Genomic DNA, 16,959 nt, shown 5'->3' with positions numbered 1-16,959 from the left:
GTGGAAACCCATCTTAAAAGAAGGTAATGGAAAGACCCCAAGATTGATTGTTGGAGGAAGTAGCAAAACAGAGCATGTAGTATGAACCCATTACAAAACACAGGTGGGTAGAGTTCTCATGTACATGGAAATTTATTTGAAATAGTATGTACCAAATGGTTAACTGTAGTTGATTATGGGGATATTTACTTTCTAAATTGTCTATTTCTATATAGTTCGAATTTTTACACAGGCTTATTATACCCATAATAGAATGTAAGCTCAACGAGGGCAGGGACCTCCTTTCCTCTTGTCTGCCACAGTGCACTGCGCTTGGCACAGAACAGATACTCAATAAATACTTGTTGAGTGAATATTACCTTTGTGCAGGGAAAATATTAGAAAGAGGGGGAATAAAAGATGGACCTCAGTAATTTCATTGCAGTGCAGTGCAGTGCAGCCAAAAGCTTCTGAAGCTAGAAAACTTAAATATTATATTAGACCAGGCCAAGGACCAGACATCCAGTGTCACTATATGTTGTTTTTGAGTAGGCTGTTACTGATTTTATTTCTAAAAAGTAGAAAGACTTTCCAGTCTAAGCTCCTTTTCTTGGTGTTTCCCAGGAAGTTGTTAAATTCAGTGCTTTTTTCCAAAGGCTGTGCAGAAGTTCAAGAATTTCTGGAAGTTATGAGGGACGGGGGAGAAAACTCCAAGGGACTGCTGTCGAAAAAGCCATTTGCTCTGGCAGCAGGTTGGTTGTGGTTCAGGGCCAAGGAATCTAGGCACAAGCCACATCTCAGCCAGGAACTCGGAGGAGAATCTCAGTTTGCCTTGTCTGATTCATCTCTCCTGGTGGGTCGTGCTCTCTCTCCCCTCCTCACCCAGGCCATTCTCTTTGTCTTTGTGGTAGCTGGAGAGAGAGCTCAGATCCCACGTTTCTGTTCCAACCTTCCCTCCAAGGAAATCTCCCAGGGTAGGAAATGTGTTGACTGCTTATATATCATCTCAGGTGCTCTGAGAGAGAACAGTATATTTGTTTGTTCTCCTTTGTGTTTGAATACATTTTGCTGTGTGTCAGGAATAGTTTGCGGAAGAAAACGTGACCTTGGGAGACCGTGATTTGGGCTTTGGGGCTTTCCCCTGGCTGCTTTCCCTCCGTGTGCCACCTGCACAGCACGCTGACAAACGACTGCTGCAAAATGACTTGCCTGACACCCTCCCAATGAGTGATGGCTACCAAAGCAGGCCTTTCGGCTTCTACAGGGGCACATGGTAATTTATTTGTAACAGTATCATTTCTAGGTGAGAGGTAAGATTTAGTAAAGATGTATGAAATTTTAGAATGAAGATTATGAAAACTGGACACTTAGAGATTCTAACTAGATTAGATTAAATATGTTGGGTATAGCTGCTACTACATTGTTTGGGAATTGTTAAGTGGAAAAAATAAGTAGTAGAGCCATATATTTCTATTTAGTAAGTTTAGTGTGTGTTTTCTGTCTCTATGGAAACATGTTTTTGATTTGTTTGTCTAACATTGTCTCTGAGCAGATATATATTGTCAGACCAGATTGTATTTTCATTTTCTGCCATGATGATGATATTTAAGGAGCCGATTGGTTTTATTTGGTTAGCTTGGTTTATATTAATTTACAATATAGTTTGAGTTTATTTTAACCATTGCAGTGATTTAAAGTTATACTATTCTGGGATATAAATGTGGTAATAGAAGCATGATAATTTTATACTTAAACTGGGCTATTTTGTGACTTGAAAACCATGTAGCACTTTAGAAACTAGGCATTAATGAATTCAAGCCAGCGATTTACCTAATGTCTCCATATCCAGGTGATCAAAGAAGACAATTATCTATGTTGTATGGATAAATAAATTATGAAATAATACATAAATTATTTGGGGGAGGAGTCTGCATTAGAAACATTTTTATGTTGAGTACTGAGAGTTTGTTCTAACAAAACAGGGATTTCTAGTTAGACAGTTGGAAAGTTTCCTCCCTAGAATTTGGAAGGAGCTGCTGTAAGTCTTTGTGTTAAATTCTGAGTTAGTGTCCCTGCTGGCACATCATGAATTGAGATTTCCAGCTAAGGGGATTAGGGGTGGATTCCCTGAAGGGGAGGTACTCCAAGGAAAAGGAACTATATTCTTTAAATGTTACTCACGCTCTCATTTAGAAACTAGCTGTTTGACTACTTTGACAGCCAGTGTGGGTATACTTCAGTCTGTGTAAATCTCTCGGGGATCTTTTAGACCTTCTTTCTAGCCAGCTGGGACTCTCAGGATTAAAACAAGTTTTGATTTCTTTTTTATGGGAAGAAGGACAACTCTTCTCTCTCATAAGGTACATTTCACCTTTCTTGGTAGAGTGTTGTAACAGATTTAAGAGAAGCACAGAATAATGAACTGGAAAGGACCAGTGCCCTTACTCTCCCCTGGCTCTAGAGCAGGTGTGGCAGACTCAGACCCCTATGGGAGCGAGGCAGGACACAGGCTGAGGGAGGCAGGCTGGGATTGGCGTCATTTGTGTTCAGTGCTGCCCCTGGGGGAGTTGGGGAGCACATACCCTTCCAAATGGAACAGCCAGTTGTTGCCATGGGGGATTGCAGGCTCAATGTTGCTAAATCTTCTGATATTTTGGAGATATGCTGAAAACAGATATCTTTATGTGAAATGTTCCAGTAAAAACGTTTGTTTACATCATATGGGGGAGGGTCAAACAAAACATGTTTGTGAGCCAGATTGGCTCACCAGTTTGCAACCTCTGCACCTGACCCTTCCTGTTATTCTTGTGCTTTGTTCCTTCACCCCCTGACCCTGCCAATCAAAACTTGACGCCTATAGGAAGGACTTTTATATCTGGTAAGTCCTATGAACTCATCTGCCATGTATTAATGGGACCTTTTTGTCTTCTCCTCTCCTTCAGTTCCTTGTGCTCCTGGAAAACATGCACCTGTTGACAGTGCCTCCACCCAGAGTCAAAGATCACCCACCCCCTTTATTGTTGAATCCCCATACCTGAGGCTTTCAGAGGACTTAGAAGGAGAGGGGACAGCCTTGTGATAAGAAGGGTGGTTTGGGTCTCTCGTGTTCCTCAAACTGTTTGGTGCAGAGAGCTGCTTAGGCCTTCTGTGCCTAGGACTGGTGACTTTTTCTACACCAAGATGTTTTTCTCTTGTGTTCTTGGACCATAAAATACACCAAAACTCAGGACGTGAACACTGGTTATTTACAGACTTCACAGGCCAGCTGGTGTAGAGTCTGGACCTCCCTGTACCATCCCTTGTCACATGTGTATAGTGCAGCGTGATGTCAGAGCAGTGCCTGCTCCCTCTTTCCAGAGGGAGCTGAGCAGGGCAATAAACTGTAGCTCTAGGAGCTTGATTTAGAAAAACTATGGTTTTGATAGGAACTGGTGAGTGGGAAGTAGCTGATGTAGATTTAGGAACCGAGGCAGTCTCTACTTCAGCAAGTTCAGTTCCCCTTCTGTGGAGTGACCTAAAAAGTTTATGAAGTAAAAGAGTTGGATTTTCCCGAAGGCTTTCAGCTTATTCTGAAACTGGCCTGTGACGTGGGCAAATCTAAGAGTAACAGTGAACACTGGAAAGCAGATTAACAGCCTCCTCTTCTAAAATAAATTTTCTCTCAATTATGAAATAATAATTGAAATGTTAAAAATAAGTTGTACATGTTGATTATATCCAACTCTGAAGATAAAGACAGAGTTGCTATCTTATCCCCTCAGTCTTCGCTCGCACACATGTTCTGTTTGCAAAATGGAGCTCATACGACATGTAATGTTTTGTAACTTGGTCTTTTTCACTCACTGTATCATGAGCGTTTTCCCATGTCATTGACGATTCTTCCTCAGCGGTTTTTTAATGATTGCATGTCCGTCAGACACATGAATATACGATTTGTTTAACCAATCTTCTGTTGAATATTTAAGTGTTTCTGATCTTTTTTTCTTATTATAAGTAATGCTGCAGCAAACACACTTTTACATAAGTCTGGTGTGTATCTCCAGCCCTCCAAATGCATGTTTGGAAGTGGAATCCTGCGTTAACAGATATGAACACTTTAAAGACTTTTGATACGAACTATCAAATCTGACCACATCCTTTAAGGACCTTATTAAAAATGCTAGTTCGTGGCTCTCATAGCTTTATTCTTGAAGGGTTTCAAGAAGTCAGTTTCCTCTTTCACTAAATGACCAGTTGTGTGAATACCTCTAGAATTCATTTTCTTTTTTTTTGGGTGTGAGGAAGATCAGCCCTGAGCCAACATCCATGCTAATCCTTCTCTTTTTGCTGAGGAAGACCGGCTCTGAGCTAACATCTATTGCCCATCCTCCTCCTTTTATTTTTCCCCCGAAGCCCCAGTAGATAGTTGTATGTCATAGTTGCACATCCTTCTAGTTGCTGTATGTGGGACTCGGCCTCAGCGTGGCCGGAGAAGCGGTGTGTCGGTGCGCGCCCGGGATCCGAACCCCGGGCCGCCAGTAGCGGAGCGCGCGCACTTAACCGCTAAGCCACGGGGCGGCCCTAGAATTCATTTTCTATCTTTGCATTTCTTAGTGAAAATGAACGTATTTGCCTTTTGTGTTTGACGGATTAGGGAACAGAGATGTAAGGTACTTTGTAATATGGATTCACCTAGTAGTCAGGTCATCAGACTATGGCTTATTTTTGGATATTTATTCCTGGTAAGCAATTGTAGTAACCACAGTGAGACCTGAGACAGCTTCATTTTGCTATTTCCAAAGCTGTGGTTTATGGAATATACTGGAACAGCTTCAATTCAGTGTAGGCCTCACTTAGGATGAGATACATTCACGTTTTTATGTGAATGACCCATGCTGCCTGTCCTGTCAGTGTGAATGACTTGGAAAAGGGAGGAGGGGAAGGAAGGAGTTGGTGGAGAGAGTAGACAGTATTTCTCCTGGGGACAGAGCTTTGATTTATGAGCTCAGCTTTCTGCATAGACAGCTGTGTGGTCCCTAAACAAGTCTTGTCTTGTATGATTAATGTATGCCAGGGGATCTCCTAATGGAATTAGGTGCTTACCAAGATGAAGCAGTTGCTCTTCATTCATTCTTTTCATGTGCCACTTGCCTTCTTGATAAGCAAACATCCATTTACCCCTGTCTCTTTCAGCCACTGTTTAAACTGAAAATCTGACAACCTGCTGTAGATAGGTTGTTTCCAGAGCCTCATATGTTACAACACTGACCTGTTCTATTCTAAGCACCGAGGAGATGAACAGAGTGAGGGTTACAGACATGGTCTGGAAGGATTGGAAGAAACCTTAGAAATACAGTTCCAGCTTCTAATTTTATAGCACAGTCATTCCCTGGCTTCAAGAACTTATAGTCTTTTTAGAGATAAGATGAATACATAGGAAAATATTAAAAACCAAAACAAATTAAAAAACAGCACAGGGCAATGGTTTAGTGCCAAACGAAAAGCACTCACAGTGAGGGCTTTTGGATTTCAGGAGCGGGAACTTTGGGGCCTGGAGATCACCGCGTCAGGCTGGAGAGTTTGTTTAGTTTGTTGTTTGTTTCTATTTTTTGACTGGGCCTTGAAGAATGAATGAGATTTGAAAATTGGAGGCCATTTCTCCTAGAGGGGTGGTATCATTAAAGGCAGAAGATGTCTGGAAACGAGGAGTGGGTCATTTTGGCTGGTGTGACAGGTTTGTTAGAAAAATCTGTCTTTCAGTCAGTTGGCTGTATAATTTGGAGATGACCTTCTGAAGCCCCTTTTCTTACAGAACAAGTAGCATCGTAAGTTCTGTGTTTTCTTGCAGAACCTATAGCATCTCTGTCACCAGTTCTTTGGAGTTCAGAGATAACCAGCCGAGCCAAGGCTCCTTATCTTCCTGATAGGCCCGTGGGGTCAAGCCAGCAGCCCATAGAAATCTACACTTAGGTAGTTTTCTGGAGTGGGTATGGAGTGTGACTCATAGAGTATTTGGGGAACCCAGTCATCCCTAGGTGAAGTCCTGGCTAAGAAAAGGTCTCCCTCTTTTTGGCAGAACTTGCTTCCTACCCCGAAACCTTAAAGTGCCCTCAGTCAGGCCTCAGAAAGCCTCAGGCTTTATAAACCATGAAGTTATTGGCAGTATCCATTGGAGACTTTTAAACTTTCAGTGAAGTCATAGTACTGTGGGTTGTAATTCAGCTAATTCACAAAGGTTAGGGATTATAAACATTTAGACATAAATATCTCACTACCTTTTCAGATACTTAAAAACAATACCCCTTTCAACTAAAGGCTGATACTTGAATACTGTACTTTGTTTTACTACCAGATGTATTTAAAGATACTCAAAGATATTTCTCCTGCTTAGCCTGCCTGAAAGGCTAATGTTTGAGCTTCATTCTTTTGGTCAACTAGAAGATTACCCCTTATTAAAATGTAAATCTTTTCCTCTTAAAATTACATAATTATCAAGCATTTACATTATAGCTTACCTTAGTTGGGTGAGTTGAGGGAGGAGGTGAGATAGAGGTGAGGTTTGGAGTGGGTAAGAGAGATCCTCAATTTGGCTGTTTTTTTCCTCCTTTCCTTTGATTCCCTATTTACTGAAATTAATTTTAAGGGTTATGAACTATTACTTCTGCCTCATTTTCTTCCTGACCACTGGCTTCTAATTTAGGTTGCAGCTATTGACATTTTAGTAAACCCCATGAATACATTTGAAGATTTTGCATTAACCTCTTAACACCATTTAATCAGTACTTTTTGGTGCTTCTCATCAATAAATTATATATCTGCATTTTACCTAGGAAGTATTGACCTTCAGAACCAAAGGGTTAAGTATACCATTAAGACAAGTAGTAGTTATCTATCTAATAAATGCCCCTGGCACTTGACTGGCTTGATTTAGTTCAATTTACTAATTCACATAATTCTTTTAAAAAACTCATGCATGCATTCCTCTATTGAGCATATGCAGAAATTGATATATATCGTAGAAAATAGGATTGGATGGTGCATCCATACAGTGGAATATTATGCAACAGTTAAATTGTTTATGAAAAATTTCTAATGGTGTGGGAAGGTGCTTAAGATATGAACTGTATATGTGGTACACTCTCACCAGTATTAAAAATATTTACATGTGTGAAGAAAGAGAAAGAAAAAAAGACAAACAGAAAAGAAGTAAAGCAAATGCAAATAGTGAGTGGTTCTGTCTGGATGAGAGGATTGTGAGTTTTTTACATTTTTATTCTTTAAACTTTTCTGTTGTTGTGTGCAGTTTTTTATATTGACTGGGTATCACTTTTGCAGTAAAAAATCCAGTAAGCATTGTAAATCATTTTACCACCTACCTCGGTAAAGATGTAAAATATAGTAAACGTTCAAGGTTGAATTAATGCTTTCTGTAGGGAGACAATGAAAAATTTCCCTCATAAATTTCAAAAATTACTGAGCATTTCCCATTTAGCACTTTAAGTTATCTTACATGTCATCATGCAGTCTCCAGGTTAAGAAACCTGAGAAGGCTGACGTTAATTCACAGGTTTGCTGCAGCTGTTTGGAAAACAATAATTCAGACTTTTACAAAATTAATGGTAGCTGTTATGAAAATCCAGAAGCATTCTAGTTCTAGTCTTGTAAAATTATTATTTTATTTTTGAAAATAAACTTTTTATTGAAGTGTAACACACATCCACAAAAGTGCACAAATCTTAAGTGTACAACTTATGAATTTTCATGAAGTGAACATACTCTTGGAACCACGTCATTTTATTTTTGTTGTATTGTGCTGCTATAGGTCTTTGACAAAATTTTCATAGTTCTACATAAAAAATATATTGTTGTTTAGTGTTCTGTGGTCTCCAGAAGTTACACTCGAGATATTTGGCACTTTTTGCGCTCATAACTGCATTAACTCTTTGAGTTTTTACATTTTTTAAGGAGCCCTAAAATTTCATTCCGAATATTGTTATTCTTAGTTCATGGTAGGAAAACTGGCTTTTATAGATTAAAGAATGCAAAAAAGTAATAACTTCAAAATTATTGACATCTAGCTTCTGCAGATTGAATTTTTCTTTCATCCCCATCTGGGGCACATGCTGTGCTCCAGTCAGCTGGTTGTGTGGAACTTGATTCCTGTGCCTCTGAGTATGATACAGCTTAGGTTGCTAATCTGAGGAAGCAGATCAGCAGCCAGCAGTAAGTGTGTCAGGCCTAGAAATGCTAGACCAAGCTGGGAGGAACTTTAGAGATCATTAGCCTCAGATGGGGAAACTGAGTTCTAGAAGGTTGCATGCCTTGCCCAGGGTCGCAGAGTTGGCACCAGAGCTGAGTCTAGAATCTTGATCCTAAACGTTACTAAACCATGCTAAGTCCTTATTCTCATTAAAACTCACACCTTCTACTAAAAATACAATCCTCAGACTGTGAAATCGACTTCTCAAGAAAGATAAATTACCTAACATGCTTTTCAGCCAAACTTCTTAATGGGGATAACCTGACAGCATCGACCTGTTTTGGAAAATATCCCTTGGGTTACTCCTGGTGAGTGAGGGATGGTGTGTAATTGTTTAGAGCAGTTCCGAGAGTAACTGGAATAACCCTGGCAATAGGGAATGTGTGGCGTGATGGATGTTGACTTGTGACCCTTCCCTGGGGAGCTTTTCTGGAACACAAGGTCTCCAGTCTGTGCTCCCGGGCACTGGACAGGGGGCCTGGCTTCTGTGCCTGGGAGATGACCATCGAGGTTTTATGACTTCTTGTTTTTGAGATTTTATTTCAGTTGGCTAAAGGTAGATAGGTAAGTAAAGCTGCTCTTCTAAGGGAGGCCAGGCAACATATATTTAGTAAGTATTGAACACTGTGGTGGGCTTTGGGGATTTTGTGCTTAATAAAACATGTCTATAAGGACTTACTCGATGGAGCTGGTGGCTCCAAGGAGAGATCACCATTGCCCTCCAGAAATCTTGGTTCTGTTGGTATGCTGGATTAGTGAAATGCACGGGAGTCTCATGGAGCAAACTGATTTTTGCCTCCCTGTGAGTTTGTAGGAAAAGTTGTCTCCCAAGTCTCACATGGCAGCCATCCTTGGCCTCACCATCAGGGCCACTCTCCACTGTCCCATCTACCAGATCTGTTCTACCTTTCTCACTCTGTTCCCTAAGTACAAGCTCTCCTCAGAGGCCAGGTTGATTGCTCCATCCCTAAATATCTATGGCTGCTCCTGCCTTTGAGCCTTTGAGCGTGTTTGCTCCCTTGTTTAGAATGCCCCCTCTTCTCTTTTTACTTCTCCAAATCCTGCCCAACCTTCAATACCCTGCTCAATTCCCATCTTCTCTCTTCAGAACTCATGTGCACTTCCACCCATACCATGCTGGGGATGACACAGCCATAATTCAGCCTACTGGAGAAGAGAGTGGACTCTGGAGCTAGGTCCAGTGTGATGCTGGGCTGGAACCTTTCCTGCGTCTAGATTTCTTCATCTGTAAAGATGGGAATAATAATTGCACTTAGCCCATAGGTGTGCAAATTAAATGAGTTCATACCATTAAAGCCTATAGAACAGTGCCTGGCACCTAAGTTCTTATTAAATATTAGTTATTATTCCTTCTACCATGGGTGTAACATGGCCTTCCTTGTGTTATTGTTTAATCATTTTAAGTATCTATTGATTGGCCTCCAGTGAAATTGTAAAGTCCTCTCATAAAGAAAGAGGCTTGATTGTAAACTTTTCGTTGATGCTTTTCGGCCCTACATGTGCATGTAATAGTTCCCCAGTACATATCGCTTCACATGAAACTATTGTATTAAAGAAAATAGATGGAACAGGAGTAAGGAATTGAAAAGATAGGCTTCAGCTCACAGAAGGCATTTTCTTCTGATTCTTAGAGCATGTAATTTGTTCCTTTTTTCATTGTTGTTGAGGCTAATGAGCTCTTCTGTCACAATCACCAGAAGTGTGAACATTGTTTAGCAAGGACGCTAGCAATTTCAGGAGGTTGTCTCAGACACTGTTTTCTTCTAGGCCTGTGGTGGGAGGGAATCTCAGACAGTAGATCCTGATCTATCAGAATATCTTAAAGCAGGTGGGTCATGAGCGGGTTGTTTTGAACATATCTCCCTTGCTGAGGGGCATGCGAAATTCATCAGTAGGGAACCTTACCCTTCAGCCACCCTCTCTCTGCCTTCCCCTCACCTGTCAATGTTCACAAACATTTGGGGGAAATGAAAGTTATCTTCTGGTGGGAAGAGGTGGGCACCAGGCAGAAGCAGTTAGTAAAAAGCTGATGGCAGACCGGAGTCGTGGCAACGGCAGCGGCTGCCAGGGGTCCTCCACTGTCCACCCGGCAGTCCAGGACTTCAGCCAGGGTCTCCCCCAGAGCCCTGTGGGCACCCTTTCTGTGATGAAAATGCTGTGTTTCTCCTTCTCCTAGGCTGGAACAAGACATTAAAAAGTTAAAGGCTGACCTGCAGGCCAGCAGGCAAGTGGAACAAGAACTCCGCAGTCAGATCAGCTCCCTCTCGAGCACCGAGCGAGGGATCCGCTCAGAGATGGGCCAGCTCCGGCAGGAGAACGAGCTGCTGCAGAACAAGTACGTGCACCTTTTGGGCCTCTGGCCACCAGTCAAGCCAGCCTCATTGTTTCTCTTGTTTCCAGGGATTGGAGCTCAAGATTCATGATGACAAAGGGACCTAGCAGAGGGGTTTTTAAATAAAATATTTAAAATATTTAATTTCGTACCAGATATTCAACATATTATAAAATCTATACAAATTTACTTCATTGTAATAAAACAATTTAATATTACCATTTTGTCTTCTCTCATTTAATGACTTCTCTTAGTTTAAAATAGTTATGGAGCTTTTGTTATAAGTAAAATTGACAAGTAGTTCTGCCACAACTTGAAACTCTTGCTCCTTTGAGTGAAAGTTTCCAGAGGATTAGACTCTACTTGGATTTCTGGAACTAAAAAATGACACTGAACTTTGATTTTACTTGAAGAGGCAGGCAAAATTCTTCTGTGTGATTCCTTGTGTGCTTTCTATTAATTCCTCCTGGAGTTACTTCTTGGCTCAATGTGGGTCTGTCCCTTTTTTTAATCTCTAGGCAATGTGTGTCTTGGGTGGTGATTACTATTATAGGCTCTGGGCTTTCCCTATTGAAAGAGGAGTCCTTCACCATTTTTAAGGAAAGTAACTCAAAAGCTAGAGCGTTATAGCCAAATAACCTCTCCATTGCTTCTGAGCCACATATGTGATGCTCTGGCATTGATACATAGAGAACATCTCACCTTATATTGATATATTGAGATAAGCTCACCTTATATTGATATGTAAAGCTGGGGCTGGTAGTAGGCAGGGAATGGAATACAGCTGAAATTTCTATCTGAAATTAAGCATCCTGTGACTCTAAGGATGAGATCTATTTTGGGACACTCTGAGAAAACGTCTCACAGCTGGAAAGGAAAGGCTGCAATCGGCTGCAGCATAATTGTATTCAGACAAAGAAATTCCTTCCCCCTCCCACCCTTTTCCTCAGTTTCAGTGGGGCTGGTTCCACCAGCTCTTCCTTGGTCGGACTGCGTTCTTTCAAGGTGCTTTGAGGCACTAGAATTAGTTCTACAGCTATTTTTCCCTCTGATAGAATCTTGTTTTATCCTACTTTCTGGATTACCTTCTGTAGATCGCTTATCTTAATAGAGCAGAGTCTACGTATGAGTCTGTATCTTGTAAGGCAGCTTATTTATTGGTGTTTAGGAATTGTTAAATAACAATGACAGTGTGTTTTCCCTGGGCACTCTGGGAATTGATATTTATGATTTGTTGTTCACACCTCCTGTTTACTTTGGCCTTAACATGATAAAGAGGAGCCGTGTTTCTCCGGGGTTTATGGTAGGCATTTCTAATTATAAAGCTCTGTATGACTATCATTTCCATATAGGCTACATAATGCTGTGCAGATGAAGCAAAAAGACAAGCAGAACATCAGCCAGTTGGAGAAAAAGCTAAAAGCTGAGCAGGAAGCCCGAAGTTTTGTAGAAAAGCAATTAATGGAAGAGAAAAAAAGGAAGAAGTTAGAAGAAGCTACTGCTGCCCGGGCTGTTGCATTTGCTGCTGCGTCTAGGTATGTCCATGTCACCTGAGTGCTTAATGCAAGGTTGTCTTTCCTGGTACCAAGACAGACCTGGAAATTTGATGCCTGGGGCAGGATTGGAAACACAACAACTGTGCACGGATGGATTGCTTTTAAGTACTGCTTTGTTAGCTGGTTCAGCCTCATCTGTGGAAGCTTGCTCTGTCTTATAACAAATTCATCCCTCAGTGACCTCATTGCTAAAGTGGGATGAGGGGATCACCATGCCTCCCATACCTGGGAGGCAAAGTGCTGCTCATCAAAGGGTTTCCAGTCACTTGCTGTAAGATTAATAATTACTAAACACTTTGAGAGATTGCAATCTGGAATTTTGTTCCCTTTAGGGAACTGTTATTACTCTCTACTCTTAGGTGTGTGTGTTTCTGGAGTTTTTATCTTAAAATGGAAGAAAGATAAAATCTTGGTTGCCCAAGCACTGTATACTGACTACTCATGTCTTTGTTGGATATCAGCAAACTGTCAAATGAACTGGAAAAGATGAAGAAAAAAAAAAAAGAAAGATGTCACTCTTAGATATCATTGAATTTTTGGAGTGATGAAAACTGGGGACTACCTCCTATACACCATTGAAAAGTATGCCAGTATTCCAGAAACTGATGTGTCACTGCCATCTGGAGAAAGGAGAAAAGATAGTTAAGAGCCTTTTTGGGGGGAGGGAGGGTTGGGGGTCTTCTATTCACTTTATCACTTTTTCTTTTTTCTTTGTTTTTTTGGCTAGGGAAGTCCATCTGCATGGTGGGGGTCAGTTATGGGTTTACAAATGAAGAGTGAGGGTAAACTATTATTATTTATTTCATTTTAAGTTTCTATCCTAATTTGTATCTATGTGATATAATTCTGCTGTAATTCTTCCTTGAGTTTTGCTTTTTTGTATTTGGCATGTTAATAGCCTTCTTTTGGGTTCTGGCATTTGCAGAATAATTGATGCTTCATCATGTCACCTTTTAGGAAGTAACAGGCAGAGAACTCTTTCTCCTGTGTGGTCATGCTTCCCCCAGCAGACTCTACTGCAGACGGCTGAGGTCACTTGGCCCATCAGCATCTATAGAGACTCACATGACCCTTCACTAGCCTGCCGAGGATGTGGGGTTTTTTTTGTTTGTTTATTCGTTTAGAGATTTGTAAGCATTTCTGAAGCACTTGCTGGAGAGTTTCCTAAGCAGTCATCTAGTGTGGCTTGTGCTGTCCTTCATTCATCCAGCACCTACGCTTTTTTAAAGATTTTATTTATTTATTTATTTCCCCCCAAAGCCCCAGTAGATAGTTGCATGTTATAGCTTCACATCCTTCTAGTTGCTGTACGTGGGACGCGGCCTCAGCATGGCCAGAGAAGCGGTGTGTCGGTGCGCGCCCGGGATCCAAACCCGGGCCGCCAGCAGCGGAGCGCGTGCACCCAACTGCTAAGCCACGGGGCTGGCCCTCAGTGGATTTTTTAAAAAAGGGTAGGTGTTGGGCCGGCCCCATGGCTTAGTGGTTAAGTGCGCTCCACTGCTGGCGGCCCGGGTTTGGATCCCGAGCGCACACCGACACACCGCTTCTCCGGCCATGCTGAGGCCGCATCCCATGTACAGCAACTAGAAGGATGTGAAGCTATGACATGCAACTATCTACTGGGGCTTTGGGGAGAAAAAGGGGAAAAAAAGGAGGAGGATTGGCAATAGATGTTAGCTCAGGGCTGGTCTTCCTCAGCAAAAAGAGGAGGATTAACACGGATGTTAGCTCAGGGCTGATCGTCCTTACAAAAAAAAAAAAAAATCCACTGAGAAGGATATGACAGTTCTTGAACCGTATTTTTTAGTGTCTCTTATGCCTGAGAATCAGTAAATTGGTTTCAGTCTTGACCCTAAATCCCTTTTGCTTCCAGTTCAGCTTATTTCTTTTCGTCTTATCTCTGCATGGTCCTTGTTTGCCATCACTTATATAGAGGCTGTTTTTATTTTTAAGTAAATCTCAAGGCATATGTCTCTCCCTGGACTTCTTTTTTGGTAGGCAAAGGACACCTTCTTTCTCCATCAGGCCGTTTTTGAAACCTAAACAGTTAATCAGCTTTGGATCGGCCATTGTCATCATCTTTTTTAGTTTGTCCTTATTATAGCCCTGAGAAGCAACCTAATGCTGCTCCCTTTTTCTGTTTACTCCAGGCTTGTGACAACTTCATGACTAAAGAAAGGTGAAATTCCCAATGCCTAGCCCCTCAAAAGTGAACATTTTTTTTAGCTCACTGCCCCCTGCTGGAGACAGCACATATCTGGTTCTCTTGCTCAGCCTGTGTGCATTGTCTCACTTGTATGGCTTGGTGGGAGCTTGCTGGATTGGGAAGCTGGAAAACCTGAGTTCTTATCCCAGTTCTGTGACCTACAAGCTAGGTGACCTTGGACTAGTGTTATGTCTATGTAGCTTCAATTTTCTTATCTGGAAAATGGGATAATATACCCTACACCAGTAAAGAAGATAGTCTGGGTAAGGTACCTAGCTTGGCGCCTGGCTCATATTAGACACCCAATTAATGATAATTATTTTAGGTCATTGTTGAAATTATCAAAGAACAGAGAGAATGAGCAGACTGAGCTGAAAGCTAAAACCCACCTGCCTCTGGAGTTTAAGAGAAATATGACCTGCAGTGTATGTCAACCTATAGTCTTTTAAATCCCTCCATTTCCTTCTCTTCTGTTTTAAAAGGGGAGAGTGCACCGAAACCTTACGGAATCGGATCAGAGAATTAGAAGCAGAGGGCAAGAAGCTCACGATGGACATGAAGGTGAAGGAAGACCAGATCAGAGAACTAGAACTGAAAGTTCAGGTAATAGGGGAACGCAGACTTCCTCACACTTGAGCTCCTCTTGTGTGTGAGACTTATGCTCCACGCTGCAGTGTGGAGATGGTGCCTCTTCATATAGACCAAATCCCATTGCATCTGAAAATCTCTGTACGACAAAAAGAGGCTCTTATCTTGTCCAGCTCATTCAAGTCGTATTTAATTTAGCCTGATTCTAATACAAGCCAGAAGTGTGGATGGTCTCTTGACATGATTTATACCAGAATTTGACTTACTGTAGATTGATTTCACTTTCTTAGGGTATAGACCAGATTAATGTCCTTTGGATCTTATACACCTCTTCCTAGCCCTATCCCTCTATCCATCGCCAGGGAATTGACCATTCTGGATGGCTCTGAGCCTTGCAGATTGAAATTCTGAGCAGTGCATGATGAGGAAAGCTGCCAATGCTGAGGACATAGCCAGTTTTTTGGGCTGTATGTACCTTAGCCAAGTATTTAGCATTGGCTTCTCAAAGGGACATTTAAAACTAATATCAAATATTGTAAAGTTACAGTAATTTGAATCGTGTGGAACTGGTAAGAAATTACTAGCAGGTCGGTGTAGTAGAATAGATGACCAAGAGACAGCCTAAAATGTGCAGTAAAGTGGCATCAGAAGTGGATGGGAACATTGAGGACTAGTCAGTAAAACAGCTAGATGACTGGAAAAAAGAAAATACAATTAGAAGCTCATCTCATATCAAACAAAAAGAAACTCCAGATGAAGAGTTGAATGCAGGAAGAAAAGAACTTTTTTTTTAAACTAGGTGAAAATATAGTGGAATTTATGTGATCTTAAAACACGGGAAGTCTTTCTAAGCAAAAATAATGGAAGAAATCACAAAGCAAAAAAAAATAAATGAAAAAATCAATTGGGGAGGGGCCGGCCCCGTGGTGTAGCGGTTAAGTGCGTGCGCTCCGCTGCTGGCGGCCCGGGTTCGGATGGGGCGCCCACCGATGCACCACTTGTCAGGCCATGCTGTGGCGGCATTCTGTGTAAAGTGGAGGAAGATGGGCACGGATGTTAGCTCAGGGCCAGTCTTCCTCAGCAAGAAGAGGAGGATTGGCATGGATGTTAGCTCAGGGCTGGTCTTCCTCACACACACAAAAAATAATAAATAAAGTAATATTAAAAAAAAAAAAATCACTTGGGGAGGGTACAGGTACTGCAACAAGTATAAGGAATTAATACTCTCGATTTGTAAATAGTTCATAAAATTACTAAGAAAAAGCTCAAATATACAGAAGAATAGGCAAAGGATGTGAACAAATAATTCACAGAAGAAATATAAATGGCTGATGAGAACATAAGAATTATTTTCATCAATCACCAAAGAAATTAGATTAAAATTAGATATCATTTATCTCCTCTGAAATGAGCAGAGAATTTTCAAATGATAGTATCAGCTTGGGCGAGGATGTGATGAAACGGGCTTCATACATTGCTGAGGGAAGTGTGACTTTCTGGAAAAGGTCATGTAATTTTTTAGTATTTCCTTTTTTAGGATTCTTCCTAAGGTAAATATTTAAAAATCTCACCAGTGATTGATATACAGAGATGTTCATCATAGTCATTATATATAATTACAAAAAAAATTAGAAACAATCTTAATAATAGGAAATGCAGTTAATAAGTTATGGTACATAAATGTGGGAATATTATATAGCCGTTAAAATTACATTTTCAAAGAACAGTTGAGATTATGTAAGTTTTTAAAAAACTGTATACAAAACTATACATATAATGGGATTTTAGTTATGCTAAAAGATACACATAATCCTTAAAAAAGACTCAAAGAAAATATATCAAATTTTTCACAGTATTGGGATTTTTTTCATTTTCTTCTTTGAACTTTAACACATTTCTGAATTCTCTGTAGTAAGTTTGGATTTCTCTCTTAAAATGAAAAAATTAAAATATCTGTGTATATATATATATATATTTATTGGCTACATTACCGGAACTTTTAAGTGGGGTTGTTCTGCATTGTGCCCTGTCAAAATAA

The 16,959-nt window shown here is 40.8% G+C and overlaps 1 protein-coding gene across 1 annotated transcript in view; it reads left to right on the top strand.

Moving 5' to 3' along the window:
* The window catches only part of MACO1 (macoilin 1), a 53,053-nt gene that overhangs the window by 30,319 nt on the left and 5,775 nt on the right, over positions 1–16,959 (top strand). Inside the window, exons 7-9 of the mRNA XM_087446549.1 lie at positions 10,416–10,574; positions 11,924–12,106; positions 14,816–14,936. Of these exons, the coding sequence (XP_087302675.1) occupies positions 10,416–10,574; positions 11,924–12,106; positions 14,816–14,936 (463 nt within the window). The remainder of the gene's footprint in view (positions 1–10,415; positions 10,575–11,923; positions 12,107–14,815; positions 14,937–16,959) is intronic.

This window comes from Ceratotherium simum, chromosome 22, assembly GCF_057802395.1.
Source record: "Ceratotherium simum simum isolate JZ-2026a chromosome 22, ASM5780239v1, whole genome shotgun sequence".
Classification (NCBI taxonomy): domain Eukaryota; kingdom Metazoa; phylum Chordata; class Mammalia; order Perissodactyla; family Rhinocerotidae; genus Ceratotherium; species Ceratotherium simum.
This window is presented reverse-complemented; position numbering and strand designations above follow the sequence as displayed.